Here is an 18,924-nt window from a genome sequence, read left to right as displayed (position 1 = left end):
TAACGTTGCCTTCTCTCTTGAGATTTCATTCCTCTGCTGGGGCCGTTGAAAGGTCCATCTTTACAAAAGCAGGTTGTCATGACAAGCTCATATACACAGAAATCCATTTTTAAATGATTTGTGTGTCCAAACATGTCCAAACATATATGTATATAGATACAAATATGCCATGCCGACCTCACTGTATATATAGAAAATATATTCAACAGAAATAGTGAGATGGGCTTTTTCAATATAGTTCAATTTAAGTGTAGTCTGGTATAGTTTAAAAACATTGCCACCACAATAACAGTTTTCATGCTGACACCAGATTGCATTTGTCCGAGCTCAGTACATTACTTTGCAGAGATTTCTACAAAATCCTCTTTTCATTAAAAAAGATAATCTCAAATTCTCAGGTGCATATTACTGTCTCCACCCAAACAGCTGTGCAATAACAATGTCTTAGAAAGTAAAATAATTCACAAAAACATCATTTCAATCCAAACAAAGTAGGAGTGAAATGATTATTTCCAATGTCAATAGAAATTCTCATTGTTTTTGTCAATACTTTTACCAAATATTCAAATCCCATCCTGTACAGACAAGAGAATACGCTCAACATGTTTTGTTGATAAATTACTGAAATTATTACAACCGATTTTCAGAACTGTCACTGATTATTTTCCTGTCTATCAGCTAATCAATCAAGCACTTGATTAAAGAATGAGTAATGACTACTTGTCTCTGGTGCTCAGGGTAACAGACAGGATTCATTCTGTACCTGTATTAGGTTGATGATTGATAGATGTTAAGGAAACCGTTTGACATTTTTGGGAAATACCATCATTTTCCTTCTTATCTAGAGTCGGATGAGAAGATTGATTCCACTCTCATGTCTTGACAGTAAATATGGAGCGGTGGTCAGGAGCCATAAGGACAAACGGGAGAAAATCTACCTGCCAATGTCTCCAGGGCAGATTTAGTTTTCTCTGGACAGAGCCTGGCTGTCCTCTTGTATGAAGCTTCCGAACTAAAGCAATCAAATATCAATTAATTGACCCTGGCATTACACAGGCTATACAATAACTAGATACAAGCTTTGTATATAAACATTGACCAGATGCCATCTTAACCCTATTAGCTTTTAAAGCTTATATTTATTGGATCTTGTTGTAATTACTTTTGTAAGCAGTTACAACATCCACCCATCCGTCCACTATCCTTGAGGGTTGCAGGGGATGGTAGCGAGAGACAATCAGGACACGCTCCTACTCCCTTCTACCGCCAATTAGCAGTTTCCAGATAACTTGTCGGATTAACCCATATGACCCAGAAACCTCCTGCTGTGATGCATTGTTGCTAACCACCGTACCACCACTGTCTTGCAGCGATCTGCCTTTAACTATCCCACTAGATGTATCTGTAACCGAGCGAGTAGTCCAATCTCTCCTCCATCCCACACACTATTTCACTGCTGACTGCAAATAGACTGAATCTGTGGGGGCAGAGCTCCGTCCAGCCCAACCAGGGATTCACCCCGGAGAGGTGACGTCCAGGTCCCTCAGTCCACCCAACCAGCGGCTGCTGTCTTGAGTTTAGCCCCCCCTGCTTAAACACCAGCTGAATTACTCTTAGGTAACCAGGTGTGAGCTTTCAGCGGCCAAGCTGTGACAGTAATTGATTGATGAAGTGCGAGCGGCACAGACCTGCAGCTCAGCAGAGCAAAGAGGCTTGAGCTGAACACCTCGGAGACTGTAACAAGTAAAACGGCTGTGTATGCACAACGGCACGGTGTCATATCTGACATAAATATTGTTTCTCTAAAGCAAATGTAGACATTACAGCTTGTTGCCATGGCAAAGCTGTGTTGCCAGGCGCTGACGTGTTGTCGTGGTAGCAGACGCTCCTGTCAGACTGTTGCTATGTTGGGTCGCCGCATCTGTAGCATGGGCTTTGTAGTGTAAATAAGGATGTGTGTGTGTGTGTGCGTGCTCAATCAAACCTCTCCTATAGACCTGCTGTCACACGTCACATCTGCCAGCCGGGGATGAAGGAAAAGGCGAGGGGGGGGGTGAACAGTGACAGTGAATGAGACGTGAGAGACCAAAGCGAGACAGAGCTTGACGGAGAGACAAAAGGAAAGGGCAGGATAACGAGGGGAAGAGGGAGCGGATTAAAAAAGACAGAGAGAGTAATGGGGATACAGAGGCTACCAGTAGGGAAACAAATGGATGGAAGAGCGACGAGGTAAATTGGAAATGAGTGGAATGAGAGAAAGAGAAGGACTAATGGTGGAAGGCAATTTGAGAAGACAAGAGACTAAGATAGATGGAGAGATAGACAGATGCGAGACAGAGACAGTAAATGAATAAGAAAGCAGCAGTGAACGTGTGGGTATTGTGCTGGAAACAACAGTCTTCACAAGACCTCTGTGCTCTCATGCTGCCGTGTTGCCGTGCTTGCTGAAAAGGATTCTGGGTAAACACGTTTTAGTTTTTTAAGGACAGCATCTTGGTATTTTTTCATTTGGTGTGGTTGCAGGGCTCTATCTCAAAATCCAATGTTGCCTTTATATTCCCACATGGATAGATTTTTCATGGGTAAACAATTAGGGTGAATAGAAGTTTTTTTTCAATGCATCGTTTTACACACAGTTTTTAGAAAATATGGAAAATAGTTTGAACCTGTGGGATTGTGCTGCACAACATAGACAAATAGCAACATGTCTCAATTTAATTGAAAGGGTTTGCATTAGACTCATGCAGCATTATTAGGTGAGGTTGGACTTGTATTGAGCTCAGAGGAGAGGTGAGCTAACCGACCAGTACCTGCATGTTTGAATCCTCTCTTTCACACTCTCACAATCCACCCGGGGATTATTGTGAAGGAGCATCACGCCTGTTCACCTTTTTACAGATTATTTTTAGTTGCCGTTAGATTTGGTGTTACCTGGCTCCCGGTAACAAATTCCCTCCAACTCCCACAGCAACCTGATGGCTCTGATGGATGATATGCTGAAACCATGAGGGGTTTGAGAGACAAACACAATGCATGTCTGTGCACATTGAGATGAGGAGCTGGAGGCTCAGGTGGGACCGTATGTATCCAGTCGAGGTTTGTTGCTCTGTCCAGTTACCGCTCAGTGGCAAATGCTGCAGGAGTATTTTCTTTCTCCAACAATGAGTCCCAGAACTTTGGAGGACACAATCATACCTATAAGGTACCCCCCATCTCGGCGTCCTCACACATACTCAAACTGAGACTGTATTTGACCACCTTCCCCCACCCTTTATTATGATAATCAGTCCATCGATAGTCTATTTTTAGCTCAGAGTCTCCCCCGCTCTGCTGCTCCCTCTTGGTGATTTCCTGTCTCATTACACAAACATGTGTATGCATACACGTGCGCGGTATCCAGCTCGGTCGCAGGCTGCTGTGGATGCACAGTGAGGCTAACCAATCACTCCTTTTCTCCTCTCTCTCTCTCTTTCTCTCTGTTGCTGTCTTTTACCGTTTTTTTTTTCCTCGTTGCCACTCTTCTGCCACTCTATTATTCAGCAAAGGTATTTGTCCTCTTATCGTCTGAGTTATTTCGGTATCTAAGCTATTTTGGCTTTAGTGCCAAATGGACTTTCCTTGTTATGTTTCTACGTAATCTCTCTTTTCTCTTTCTCTCTCTCTCTCCTGCACTTCCACTAATGTTAAAATATTCTGTAGCGCTCGGCCATCGTGGTTTCGAGCTAGAGAATGTCTTCACCCCCTAAAGTGGCAGCTCTGAAGCTTTACGGTGCTATTATAGCTTTAAGTCATTTAAGCCATAAATCTCTATGGCGCTCATACCCATACTCGCAGCGTCACCTCTGAGAGGTTTGGCTACACCGGCTGATTGTGATGCAAAGACCATTTCGGTTCACAGCCGACTTTATCCTTTATTAGCGAGAGCACGACGTTCAATCAATAATCAACAGCAGCCTTGGTTTCGGCTCAGGGGAAGCGTCACTGCCTCCGCTCGCAGTCTGGTGCTGTTTTTTTATTTCAGCACCTGCAGCTTGTCCTGCTTTGTTCAGCTCATTTATTAAAGCTCCGCATCTGAGCTTTTGTGGCTATGTACGAAAAGTATAAAGAAAAAAAAAACCCTGAACTGAGCTGGAGACATTTCAGCCCTCATCCACGAGGCTTCATCAATTATAGATGGAATTTCTTTTAGAATCAGTTTTGGTTTCTACCGGAGTTTTCAAGGATAAGAAAAAGGAATAAAAAGGGAAGTTGGTGTATGGTTAAAGATAGCATGAAGATAGACAAAGGCAGCATCAGGGGCAGACGTAACAGAGGATGGATTTTTCTGGGAACAGTGTTCATTTTAATAAGAAGGTCGACTTCACAGTTATTAAGTTGTGTTGCTTGAGGGAAGAGGAAGAGCAGAGAGCAGGGAAGAAAAACAAGTAATGTGTTAAATGGCTCTGAGTAGAAATGTGTGAAAATGAAGGAAGAAAAAAGAGGAACATTCAGACTATCTGCCTATCTCAAGGCCAGATAATCGATCAATATTCTCAGCTCAGATCCAAGACGCTCGCTCTCTCTCTCTCTCTCGCTCTCTCTCCCTCGCTGTTCGACTGGTGTGTCCAGTGAAGGAAGCTGTGGGAGAAGGCCATCGGCACGTCATCAGTATTCCAGCAGGCTCTGCCTACTCTGGTGTGGGCAACAGAATAATTTCACTCTGATCTTACAGATCAATAGCTGTACCCAGTGGAAGGCGACCGGCCCCGCCTGGCTGACTGGGCTGCTGCAGTATTCAGAGTAGATCTGCACGTGATTGACGGTCCTCTTCAAGATGATTTTTTTTTTAAGTTTCCCGTGCAGTGTAGTTCATGGAGTGGGTCTCATCGTACTGGTCTGTGAAGCCTCTTGACACAGGCAGTTGTGTAGAAATGTTCCTTGAACACTGGGTGGTCAACATGATCAAATATCCTTTCAGTGTCTTTCTTGAGCACATGTCATGTTCAATCTTTGTACAATCTGAGTCAGAGGAGGGAAGATGAGTCAACTAATGGGGGTGGGGAAGATATTTTATCTTATGATATAATGCAATCCAGTACATAAGCACATAAACTGCAGCCTCATAAAATACCAGGGAATAAAATCAATATGTCCTAAAATGGTCAAAATGATACCTATTGGCAGCTCTTTTATTTTATATTACATTATACAGGAGCTAGACAGTCTAAAGTGATTTAAAAGAAATATTGATTGACTTAAAGACACTTATTTGAAGCAACTAATTATGTTACAGTCATACAGGGATAAAATAATTACTGAGGTTTGACATTGTTTGTTTATATTAATATATTAATACTACCTGCATCAAACATCCAGGCTACATGAGATGGTTCTAACTCTTCCTAACTTTCTAGCTCTTTTTTCATTTTATGCATCTATATTTCTAATCTACATTTATATAATAGCTTATTGATATTTGCAAGCAGGGCCTGGTACTTGTTACACTCAATGCTGTATCTATGGCTTTATTACGTTTAAACGAAGGATGGTCTCTCATCTCCGCAGCTGTCAGAGGCAAATATTCGTCAAATCTGTCTCATGCGAGTCACAGATTCTCTCGGAGGAGGAAGAGCCGCATGTTTCACTGAAATGTTACAAATCGGAAGTTTTTCGAGTGACACGGACAGTTTGACAAGTCTGCTATAGAACCGGTGATTTCTGCTAACTGCTGAGTTAGCTTACCTGTCGAAAGCACAGCACATCTGTCAATTGGTGGTAGTTACGGCGTATTGCACTATGCTTCATCGTTAACGCTGAGGATCCGTACGTTGTTTAACTGTCAAATGTGTGAGGTTATAAAACTGTAAACATGGAAAAAAGCACTGGTTTAATTGGTTTACTGAGTTGCTGTACAAGAGAAACAAATGATGGAATAATGAAACATCTTTTGAGTTAATTTATGATTTACGGTCTGCTTAATAGGAACAACAAAGATAAAATGAAACTATTTGTATATTTTGAGCTGCATGCATTGTGTCACATTGAATTGCATTGTGCAATAATCAACACATGTTGGATCACACTGCATCACAAGTGGGGAATCGTATCATATTAACTGTTACTTCATATGTATCTGTAATGCATCGGATCATTGCAAAAAAAAACAACCCCACTATGTAAACATTACAACTGCTTCTAATGTATTAAACTGGTCTAAAGTTTTGATCAGAGTACATCAAACAATGATGGGACACACTGAAACACACACACTCACTCATACCTGCAGTGTTGAGGATTCACAGTGTCCCACTGAGCTGTGATCAGCACCGTGATGAGATTACTGTTGGCAGTGGGCACTTTATCGCCATTTAAAGCCACAAAGACAAACACATGGCTGAATACACATGTCAGGGGACAGACAGAGATAAAGTGCAGCCAAACACCCCTCTGTACACAGTATGGCAGCGCTGAACAGCCTTATAGATGGCCTATAGGTGCTTGATGGTCCGATGTCACTTCCTTGCTCTTTGTGTGTTGCTCAGCTCTCGTCTCTGCTCCCATGGGTGAAGTAAATACAGTTGAGAAAGTTCAGTAGATGCACTGCAGGAGCGAAGTGGTGACAGACAATCAATACAGATCTAATGATTAAGATATCACACTCTGGAGAGGAGTTGGAGGTTCAGCTCTTCATAAGATGACGTGTGTGTGTGTGTGTGTGTGTGTGTGTGTGTGTGTGTGTGTGTGTGTGTGTGTGTGTGTGTGTGTGTGTGTCCACACATCCACCACTCTCACAGCTCACACTCCAATTATGATGCTATTTTATTCATAAGAAAATGATATACTCTTGTATATACTGAATTCCTCTTCACAGTAGTCCTTTTGTCATAATAGTATAAGTCCGCAGTTAATATGAAACACATCTAATGATTTGTACTTAAGTGTCAAACATGGTCAGAAAACTCTACAGGAGTTTCTGAAAATCTGAGTCTTGATAAATATGGAATTTAAATGCAGAATGTGAGGGGAACTGAGTTTTTGACTCATCATAACCTTGTCAGAACTGCTCATCCCCTTTTTGTACTCTTGGACCATTGGAGCTCAAATCTTACACTTCATCCAGATCTGAAATTCTGGCAACCGCACTTCTCTGTCTGCATTAATCTGACTTAGATTTTTACCAGGTGGGGCCGAGTTCTAGGAAGAGCACTGGGCCAGTGACTGTTTTCAGGCATGATCAATGTAGAGCAGGGATCAACACCGGCGGACCTGACTGAGCCTGGGATGAAAATCCACTTGGCAGAGACACAAACACGGCACCTCATTAAACTCGACACTCCCATTGCTGCAATCACAGAGCCGAGCCTCGACGCTGCAGTGCTGATGGAGATCTCCAGAGCGTTGATGTAGGAAGGCTGTAATTGCTGCATGGTAATGTGGTGCCTCTGCTTTCCTGTTGTTTCGACAATAATCCGGTCGCCACAGTATTGTGAGCCGCGTACGGAGGTTTGAGTTATAGTTGGTAAAAGTGTCATATTGACTCACTCGTGACTAAAGCGGCACCGGATTGGCTCGTATAGGGACTGAATGATGGCGGCTTGCTGTTTGAGCATGCTTCCCCTTCTCCTTTATAGCTGTCTCCCTCCGTCTCACACTGTCACTCACACTCAATTGTGTGAATGGATTTGGCTATCACAAGCGATGACTCTTCACTCAGCCTCTTCTGTTCCATTTCCTTTCCCCTCCCACTTCCTCTCATACACTTTGTAGCCTCAAATATGCCGTCTTTTTCTGTCCAGTCCTTTTTCTGGGCTCTTTATTTGCCTTCCTGCCTTTTCTTCTCAAGTGCCCTATTTGGCTCTGATGACCTCTCTCGCTCTTCCTCTCTCCCACCCCCCCTCTCTCTCTCTCTCTCATTTTGCAGGTACCACCAGGCAGCCTAAGGAGGGGGAGGTGCCGGGGGTGGACTACAACTTCGTGAGTGTGGAGCGTTTTATGGAACTGGAGCAAAGTGGAGCCCTGCTAGAGAGTGGAACCTATGAAGGTGAGCTGTGGGAGCGCTGTGGCCACTGGGCAGGAAACACTGTGCGCAAGTGGGAACAGGTTACGCTGGAGTCATTTGACTATTTTTGCAATGAATCCGGCGTCTTGTGCTAGAATGTAGATATCTTTGATGGATCAGGTGCGTCAGGTGATGTTCTTACACACAGCTTAGGTAAACAAAATGAGTCTCCTGCAGGGATTCGTGTACGACAGCTTCCTCAAAGGCAGACTGACTACTTAAATTTGTGATTGTGTGTGTGTGTGTTTGCATGTGTGTGCACGTGTGAGCTGGATGAATGCCATTTCCGAGTCATGTTAAGTCTGCATCTGCTTTGCTACAGTGTCAGGGATACATCTACACATGGGGGATTTGCTGGTAGCAAATTTTGTGAGCTTGTGCAGCTGAACGCACTCACACACAAATTACTGTATGTGTGTGTGTGTGTGTGTGTGTGTGTGTGTGTGTGTGTGTGTGTGTGTGTGTGTGTGTGTGTGTGTGTGTGTCTAGGGGGGTACAGGCACATGTACGCGTATGTGTGTGTTCCTTTTTTTTATACGTTCATTTTCTAATTGTGTGTCTTGCGTGTTTACGGTGTATGTTTCGCAGAGCTTACTTATTCCCACTGGGGGAAGCTGTCACTTTCTGGGTGGCTGCATTGTAGGTGCAGTAACTCCTTTTGAAATTCACATTAGAAAAAAAAAAACGAGAGAGTAGAGAGGAAGAAATGAGAGACGAGAGATAAGAACGTAAAAGGATCGGAAGAGGCATTGAAGGAGGCCGAAATCAGACATGAAGTATCATCAGGAAACTCTTCAAGGTAATTGTAGTGTGCACGTGTGCACGTTTTGTGTGTATGTATGTGTGCGGCTGCACACTCACGTTTGTGATGAGTCACAACCATAGGTCACAACTGAAGGCAGATATTGCGTGTTACAAACCAGTTTGGTTCATAAAGATGAACCTTGTCCTTAACGTATCTCCGCATGCTTTATGTTCTGCAAAGCATCTCTTCAGGTTGTGCTTAAGCTTTTACAGGTGGGTGCTCGCTACCCATGCAGTTTCATACAGTTCTGTTTGGTGGGCAGCAGGGTGACTGCGCTTCTTGAGGAAGTGGTGGCTGCAGTGGAGCCTTCCCTAATATCTATCCGCCTCCTGCTGCGATGAAAGTAAACTGATGTCTGTGGTCTCTGTGCTGCTGATCCCTCTTTTGTCCTTCATCGCTGCCTCCTTCCCTCTTGCTGTTGGTCTCCTCCCATCGCCCCTGTCCCCCGTTTCCTCTTTGTGAAACCCCCACTCCTCTACCATTTGGAAGGATTATAAAATAAGACATCTCTACCTCTCACTCACACTTAATATTTAATCACAAAATATTTCCCTGACAGTGAGGGTCTTATTTAAATTTCAAATAAAAGCAGGGCTATATTATGGTTTAAGAGCAAATATGCCCAGTCAAAAATGTATATTTAGCACAGCAGAAAATCTGAACTTGTAGAAAGCCATGAAATTTCCAAAGCTTCGGTGTCAGTCAGTGTCAAAAAGAGAGTGGTATACTTATATGTGGAGGATGACTGCATCTCCAGTGAGATGCAGGACCTTCATGCACTGTCTGTTCTATCCTCGTGGTGCTGTTATTAACTTTTCTTAATTTTCCATACCATCATTACAGTGGGTGAGGACTGACAGATGCCCAGTAATGCCCAGTCATACAGCAGACAAGATGGCTCCTGAGTCTTATCAAAAGACTGGGAAACTGTCAACTATTGAAAAACAGTATACATTTTTTTAAAACACTTAAACACTTTATTAAAACAAAACTATAGATAACACACGTAATAATGGAGACATGTATTTTTCTAAGACACTGTAGTTGTAGCCTGACTGAACAGCTATCATTATGTTAAAGTGGGTTTGTGTGCATCATTAGGCAGAGAAACCACACTAGAGGGTTTTTCTCAACTGCCAAATCATTAATTTAGCTTAAACAGGGACATTGCTTGCCCTTGGAGGCATTTCTGTATTTTGGGGTCCTGCATTTTAGGACTCTGCACCAAGTATTTTATTTTCTCTCTGTAGATGGAAATACTTCTCCCGAGAAAGAATCCATTAAGGACACTGCTGTCGAGGAAAAGCAATTGGCTATTATTGAAACTCCACCTCTAACTAATATGTTATTCCTCCAGCTAGCTGTGTAACAATCGTCCTCTAAACATACTGTCCCATGTCTGTCCAAAGCAACAGATGCAGTTTAGGAAGAGTCATCTTCATTAAGATAAACAGGCAGCTGGTTTGGGCTTTGAGAGCCAGTGAACTCATGAGTCAGTTCATCTAATTCAACCGGAAATGTACCAAAGAAATTTAGTCTATTTTACTGTAACTTAATGTGGATCTGCCTATTATGACAACACGGTTAACACCATAACCATATCATGTCCAATATACTTCAGAGCCTAAGCAGCATGTTCCTCTTGTTTAACAACAGGTGGTTAAACACAGAGATCTTCTACCAAGGTTGCACAGAGAAACAATGTTTTAGGACACAATCTATATGAGGAGAAAGTGTTAATATGTCATATTGGACCAAACATGGCAAACTACTGCACTTTACATTCACATTGACCTAAAACACAGAACAAAGAAACTGAAACCTGAAGCAGACTGAACAAGGTTGAACCATATGTTGGTATATACTCTAGAATAAAGCTTCTGTAGCCTGTTGAACGGTAGCTGAGGATATGCAGCAAGATAAGACATTTCTGAATGAAGAATCACTACTTTGGGCGGCTGTGTGTGTTTCGGGTCATGTTGAGGTGTCTTTGTGGATGATGTGAGGTAGAAGAAGCTCTATAGCTCTATATAAATGCAGTCAATTCACTTTTATATTGTGGGTGTCACAGGTTTACAGCTTGTATCCTATTTAAAAGTGTATATTAGAAAACTGTGAGCTGTGACTGGAAGGACATACAACAGCGATTGAACAGTAAATGAACTTGAAGACATCTGCAGCGTCTCCTTTTCAGGACTGGAACACAGAGTCAGAGAGGTGGCTGCTTATGAAAGAAGGACATATAGGACGGATGATGGAATCATTGATTGCATTGACTTCCATGAGGCAGCTTGACTTTTTCACTCCCTCGCTGTGTTATATGTTTTCTTTTTATCTATTTCTTTAAAAGAAATCCACTGTGTAATGTGTTGACCCTTATTTCCACGTCTGTTTAAGTAGGGTGAGACTGGAAAATAAAAAAGATTTCAGTATGAAATTAGAATAAGTTTCCTTTTTTGATACAGCATTAGTATCTGGCATCTTAAATATAACTAGCTCATGATGTAAAAATGAAAGTCTGGATCCTAATGTGAGTTCAGGTCCTCAGAGTTTTTTTTTCTGGCAGGCAGATCTGTCTTAAGAGCTCAACTGTTAGCCACAGCTAATGCTAATTCATTTTTCAGACATCAGCCAGCATGCAAATCCACAAAATTGTTCAGCTTTATTAAAAGTCCCAAGTTTGTAGTCAAATACAGTTTCTGCTGTGTTCTATCTTACATTTTAAAATCATCTGTTCAAACCGTGTGTTGCCCTCAAGCGGTGGACCTCTGCTCTGCTTAACAGACGGTGCGTTATATCACCTGAGGTAGTCATACATATGGCCACTGACACAAACACTGCCGTGCCTCTCTGCCCTCAGATAACTTCTACGGCACACCGAAACCTCCAGCGGAGCCGTCCCCTGCTGCCCCTCCTCTGAATGTGAGTGAGGCCTTGCTGCCCGGAGCCCGGCCCAGCGCCCAGGGCAAGAGGAAGAGGAACCAGTCAGTCAGCAACATGGAGCAACGCGCCAGCCTGGAGCCGCCCGAGGAGGAGGAAGAGGAGAGCCCGATAGTCAATGGCAATGGGGTGGCCATCACACCAGGTACTGTCGGATGAGAGAGAGAGAAAGAAACATAAATTTCCTGTTTTGATGCTTTTATTGCAAATTTTCCATCTGCTACTGACTCAAATTAGATTCAAACTCAGTTTCACAAGTGCCCTGACCATGAAGGCATTTTATTATATCATATTAAGGTGCGGAGACAATCTGGTTTGAAGGCTTTGACTGCCCCCTGACTTATTTATGACAGTCTCACTGGTATGATTGAGTAAAACCAGAGAAACAAGCCAGTTGTAATATCAACTCTCACTTTCTTATTTTTATTGTCCCTTCAGGAGAAATCAAGAGTCTGTTTTAGCCATCAGTCCTGTTTCATATCTGCAGAGTGTATAGTTCAGCCGGTGCAGATCTGACAACAAACTGTACCCTGACTAGTCATTACAGACATTAACACTCATAAGTGAGAAGGGCAAAGGTTCCAATAAGCTTATGTAACAGAATGTATAAAGACACCTTAACACCTCCACCCTGATCGCTGTCCATAGTCTCATTGTAGCTCCAGCTATCGTCTCTCTGTCCTCTCATTTCTGTCTCTCCTGCTGTCTTTGCTCTCCTGCCACTGGCCTTTGTCCTTGTTTCTATTAATACCACAGCTCTCCTCCACTCTCCTCCGCTCCTCTACCATCCTCTTCCTTCTCAACTCCCTGGTTTCTTCCCCTGCCTCTGTGGTCCTGTCACTTCTGCCCTCTCCTCTTTCATCTCCTTACCCCTATCTCTCTTTCTAGTCTTGTCATATCCCCCCCCCCCCCCCCCCCCCCCGTTCTCTGACAGCCGTGTGTTGTGCTACTTTCGCTTGGAGCTGGACGATAAATCCAAAAATGATAAAAAAAGATTTTAAAAATCTGTGTATATTGATAGTTATCACGATAAATGTCACATTATTATTTCTTCTAAACTCAAAGACAGATTTTTGCTCCTGAGTGAACCTTGTGGTTTTGAACTCTTCCACATTTTACAAATCTGAGGTAGATCAATTATGTGTTATACCTTTGAACTGCTTGCACAATGTGTAAGCACTATATCAGCACATTTTGGACTTTTGTTTTATTGCTAAAATTGCAGAAAATTATATTGCCATTATAATTCATATGGTTTTGTGCCCAACCCCATATTCATTTCAACAAGATCAACAAGACTGTAAGTATCTGTAATTTGATGCATGAAAGATTAAAATCAAGACTAAGACATTTTAGCTGGTCACAGGAAAAAAAAGATTGATTTAAAAAAACTTGAGAAGTGCTTCCTCTCTCGTTTTAAACAGTGCCTGGATAAAAATGACCTCCTGACTATACCTGAAGTGTCCAGTGAGATTCGGCAACACATTTTAACAAGTCTAGAAAGAGACATAGACCCAGAAATCTAATAAGTATTGTGAAATAGCACTGACTCTCCTCCATCTTATACTTTTCCTTTAAGACTCAAGATATTATAGGCAAATATTGCCCTTTCATGTGCTCCACTCTCCTTCATCATATGCTCCCCATCCTCTGACTTACTTGCCACCAGCTTTTCTGCTCACTCAAAAAAAGAAAAGAAACTTTCCCTGTGTGTCTGACTCAGTCTCTGACCCCTGAAGTCAATGTCTTTCCCTGTTTCTCCATTTCTGACATCTCCATGTTGTTTTCTCCTCATGCTCATTGTCCTCAGACCCCATCGCTCCCCTCTCGCTCTCCTCTTTCTCGCTCTCTCCCTCCTGGGGGTTCATAGCTCTGCAGTGGCTCGGCTCTGACTCATCATGCATGGCGTGTGTCGTGTGCATCCAGGTCTGCATGTGTGTACAGAGTGGATTTGAGAATAACTCTGTGTGTGTGTGTGTGTGTGTGTGTGTGTGTGTGTGTGTGTGTGTGTGTGTGTGTGTGTGTGTGTGTGTGTGTGTGTGTGTGTGTGTGTGTGTGCCTGCGTGTGCGTGTGTGCCTGCGTGTGCGTGTGTGTGTGTGTGTGCGTGCGTGTGTGTGCGTGTGCGTGCGTGTGCGTGCGTGTGCATGTGTGCAATCCAGAGTCCAGTGAACACGAGGACAAGAGCACAGATGCCTCTGGGGAGGTTGCTGTTGAGGTGTCCAGCCAGGCCCCAGCCTCCGCTGAGCCCCCCACCGAAGAAGAAGAAGAAGAAGAAGAAGAGGCTCCAAAATCTCCTTCCAAATCCCCCATCAAAGTCCCAGATGCAGATGAGGAAGAGCTCGGTCCTCTGCCTGACAACTGGGAGATGGCCTACACTGAGAAGGGGGAGGTCTACTTCATAGAGTAAGAGAAAATAAAGTTATATAAATCTATTGTTTTTTATTGCAATATAAGGGTTTTACCAACAAGAAACAGCATGTTCCTTCATGTCTGTGTCTGTAACATGAGGTAAATTCTTTATTTATAAGGTGATAAGGAAAACTTCTAAAAATAATAATAAAGGGGGAAAAAATGTGATGCACCTCACAAAGTGTGGCATGTTTTACGCATGGCTGATTGTGTGAACTTTGTAGTTCTATTGAATAGTTGATGTAACTCAATACTGCTAATCACACACACACACAAACACACACACACACACACACACACACACACACACACACACACACACACACACACATGCACACACACACATGCACATGCACACCCCTGCAAACTATTGCCCTCTCCTCTCACCCTTACTAATTAGTGGCTGAGGGCTAATTAGTGGATTAATGACCATTTAGTTTACCTTGGAGATTCCCTTGTTTCTCTTTGCCCCTGCACACGCACACATGCTCGGGTCATGAGTGTTACTTTGCTCTCATCTCTTTCTCTTACCCTCACCGTCACTCTCTGTGTGACCTTCGTTTGCCCCTCTCCTTTTATTATCGTGTTCATGTACACGTCCCTTTCTTCTTCTCCTCCTTCAGTCACAACACCAAAACAACATCGTGGCTTGATCCTCGGCTCGCTAAGAAAGCGAAGCCACCAGAAGAATGCAGGGAAGACGGTGAGTCTGAACGACCCGTTTGCATGTTTGCTCTCTTGTCTTCTAAGCTTTGGTGTGTGTTCATCTGAGCCGAGCTCGTTTTTTTCAACATTTGTGGGAGTGTGCCGTGTCTGCGTTTCCTGCTGTTTGAGTACCTGTGTTGTCGGCTGCTGACTTGCTGCTCCACAATGTTTTCTCTTCGTGAGAAAAAGAGCACAAAAATACTGTTGTTTGAGGTGTTTGTTAGTCTGTTCACCACAGGTTTGGGGAGGAGGACCGGTTATGAAATAGAGAAAGAATAGACGTGATACATAAGTTTTAGATTTGCAGGTTTCTAGTTTTTCATTCGTATTGATAGGTCTTGCTTCATGTGCTGAGAGGAATGCAATGAGGTTACAGTCAATATACACTGTCGCTGTCTCTTCTTCATCTTTATGACATTGCACTTAACTAAAACTCATACACTAACATGTGCTGCAGAACTCATCACACCAGAATTAATGTGTTTAAAATAACAGTTGCATTAGATTTGTCTAATTGTCAACAAATCCTGCGAAACAACCAACAATGTGTTAGCGTGTTGCTTACTACTTTCTGACTTCCTCCCCTGTTTGTTGCGTTCAGCTTTGAGCCCATTTGTCCGACTGAAAATTCCTATTAAAACGAGTCAAGAATATAGAGCTTTGTAATTAAAATAAAAGGAAATTGAAATACTTTCCGACTGCTACGCAAACAGGAGGACAAAGTGCATTTTTTGCAGACTATTTTAAGCTGCCGTTAATTGACGTACAACGAGACCTTTCAAAAGAAACAGTGTCCACATTGAAAGCCACATTTTGCCTGTTCATCAGAGTGATTTTCTTTTCCCAGAATTGTTTAACTCGACTGATTTTAGAGGCCTCAAGAGGTAAATCTATAAAAGTAGTCATTATTTTCTAACCTGTTCATCAATTCATGGGTCTTCAGATTTATCATCTGGGCTCTAACAGGGTACCAGATGATTGCTGTGGTGATTTGCAGCAGCAGGATGGTTTTTCGTGGAATTCAGTGACTCATTTATGTGTTTTTAAAGGCCAGAGGTGGTCGATGACACAGAGAAAGGAAGTAGATCAGACTCTAGCTTCACAAACAGGACAAATTAGTCAGATCACTTCATTGTTTTTTGGTCTTTTCATAGAATTTGTTGACAGTAGACCATAGAATGTCAGTAGTTTTGTTTTTCAAGGTTTGTTTTAAAGCCGTTTGAAACAAGGGAAGCAAATTTACTTGAATGAAGGAAAAAATCTTAAGTGTCCAAACATTATATTTCAGAAGCCAAAAAAACAAGAACATGAATTTGATCAACGAGAGTCGAGCACTGATGTCAGTCATATGAATAAGAGAGTTCCTGTGTTGGTTCAGTGGGATCAGATGATTACAGTGAGGTTGATCATACATCCCTTATTCTGTTGCCGACCTCAGTCGGCAAATTAGGTTGTGATGTGATTCACCAGAGCAAGATCTGAATCAATAGGTTCTGTAGCTCTCCTCTGGTCTCCATCTCTTCAATTTTCTCCCTCCTCCGTTCTCTCCTCTGCACTCCTCTACCTCACGTCTCTGTCACTTACTCCTTTCAATCTCCCTCTCTTCAATTTTCCTCCCCTCTTTTTTTCCTCTCTCTCCGTCTCTCCAGTAAAGGGCTGCAGTGTGACAGGAATTCCAATAACACCACTCAGCTCTGCACAAACTGGTTTTCAGTCTCTCTCTCTCTCTACACACACACAAACACACACACGCACACACACACACACACACACACACACACACACACACACACACACACACACACACACACACACACACACACACACACACTACTGCTGTCATGTCACAAACCCTTATCCAAAGTATTTCAGCTTAATTTTGGCAGAGCAAAGATCAGTTTTCACCACAGTCAGGGATCTTCAGAAGCCAGTTTTCCATCAGCTGTGCTGCTCTGTGATGACTTATTTTGTGTATCAGTGCAACAACTTGCTGTTGCTTCAGGCTCTGTTTGGGTTCGGGTTCACTAACCAAACAAAATAAATATCTATATGCTATGCACTCAATATTAGAATTTATTAATTTGACCATCAGCATGCTAATATGCTAATAATGACATTGCTAACATGCTTATTTTAGGCAGGTATATTCTTTACTTAGCTTATAGGGCCGGGCGATGAAAAATATCAACTATCACCATATATCTTTCATCAATGACAATATAACGAATGCTCGATATCTATCAATATATTTCTTATTCATTGCACACGCATGGTGAGGAGGTATAACACACAGTTGGTTTTAATGTTCAACCTCAGATTTGTAATATGTTTTGCTGTTTAGCGAGTGTTTCTCTGTCCATAAAGAAGAATTTAAAACAACAACCTTCACTCAGGAGCTACAATCGCTCTTGAACTTGAAGTAATGTGACATTTGTCCTGTTGATTTTTGATTTTATATTTTTATCTTGAGTACATTTTTGGCCACATTCCCCAGCCCTCCATGTCAACATCATCATTCAGCCTGTGCTAAAACAAAATACAGCTGAGGCTGCTGTTAATTTTGTCTTAAACCAAAATTTGAAGTAAAATCAAACTTTGACCATGAAGTTAGCAATAGATGAAAAGTCAAGGGACAAGATGTTACATTTCACTCTGAAGGGAACATGAATGTCTGTATCATATCTTATGGAAATCCATCCAAAAGTGGTCAAGACATTTCACTAAAACACAAAACTGTCAAACACGTGGTGGCGCTAGAGGAAAAGTCAGGGTGTCACCAGAGATGATGGGATTCATCCACTGGGGGGGAAATGAATGTCTACACAAAATACCATGTTTTTCATAACCCTCTAACAGCCCCAGTTTCACTTCTGCTCTTTATAAAAAGTATTTTGATAGAAGGTCACCAACAGCCAACAGCATGGGGGTTATATTTAGCCCTACCTGGCAGGTTGCACTTCAAGTCCCTATCGTCGACATCCAAGTTTTCCTTTAGGATATGTCAGTGACAGCATCTGGACTGGGCGATCAGCCATATTAAATCAGTGATATGTGATCACACTCTGTTGTTTACATATTGCATGACCACTGCAGATCTTTTTCTTTCAGAGAAGAAGGAGATAGATATCTGAGCCATGTTTATGTATTTAAATTAAATGCACGTCCCTTTCTCCTCATTATCTTTATTCTTTCCATTCTCCTCATTGCCTTCATTCTCTTACATGCATCTGTTGTTTATTTCCTGTGCAGTTGATCTGGGCTTTCTCGTTTTTTGGTCTGCGTGTTTCTTATCTTTGGGAATGCAGGGGGTTAAGGGAAGTTGATGCTTGAGTGATCACTGGCAGGGGAATTTGAATCGAAGGCATTTCTGAAGGTCTTGGGTGACACATCACATCTTCTCACAGCACCTTTGTGTTTCTGGCCCCAAGAAAAACAGGTTTAGTTGCCAGGAAATGATATTTTATACATTTCTTTCAGTACAAATAACCTCATTATTGTCTCATTTTCCTTTAATGATCTCCATGTTTCTCTTAGTGACGTACTGTAGGCTACTGCCTGTTTTCTGAAGGTTAGACTTCTTGCGTGCTTGCTTCGTACTAAGTGAGAATTTAAATGCAAATTTTAATTTTTCCTAAAAACAGCTTCGTGCACAGCTGTCAGAGACTAAGCTCAGTCAGCCACCAGTCTCACGTTCACAACAGAATCATAGCACCACCTGCTGCTGTGGAGGGCAAATAACTCAGGACAGATGTGAAACAATCCTCAACACAATCGCAGTGGAAAGATTGTGCCAAAAGACACAGTATATTTTGTGTACATGTAAGAGATGCTGTATTTGTTTCTAAAGAATTATATATGTATTTTTTTCCAATGCATTTTGTGTGTGCATAACAAAGTGCATTAGTCTGCTAATGGATTTCTGTATTTGCATAGAACTCTGTGTTTGTTTGTTTAATCACAGGGAATATGTAAAACATGTTTTGTTTGTATGTTAATTCTCGAGAGTAAATTTCCTTTGCAGTTGTG

General features: G+C 42.2%; 1 protein-coding gene across 5 annotated transcripts in view; it reads left to right on the top strand.

Moving 5' to 3' along the window:
- The window catches only part of magi2b (membrane associated guanylate kinase, WW and PDZ domain containing 2b), a 54,958-nt gene that overhangs the window by 8,218 nt on the left and 27,816 nt on the right, over positions 1-18,924 (top strand). For all 5 annotated transcript variants that reach the window (XM_034588706.1, XM_034588705.1, XM_034588710.1 and 2 more), the window contains exons 3-6: positions 7,901-8,020; positions 11,704-11,928; positions 13,944-14,187; positions 14,817-14,896. In XM_034588706.1, the coding sequence (XP_034444597.1) occupies positions 7,972-8,020; positions 11,704-11,928; positions 13,944-14,187; positions 14,817-14,896 (598 nt within the window). In that variant the 5' untranslated portion in view covers positions 7,901-7,971. The remainder of the gene's footprint in view (positions 1-7,900; positions 8,021-11,703; positions 11,929-13,943; positions 14,188-14,816; positions 14,897-18,924) is intronic.

This window comes from Hippoglossus hippoglossus, chromosome 6 (assembly GCF_009819705.1).
Source record: "Hippoglossus hippoglossus isolate fHipHip1 chromosome 6, fHipHip1.pri, whole genome shotgun sequence".
Classification (NCBI taxonomy): domain Eukaryota; kingdom Metazoa; phylum Chordata; class Actinopteri; order Pleuronectiformes; family Pleuronectidae; genus Hippoglossus; species Hippoglossus hippoglossus.
The sequence above is the reverse complement of the archived record's forward strand: the minus strand, read 5'-3'. Positions and strand labels throughout refer to the sequence as shown.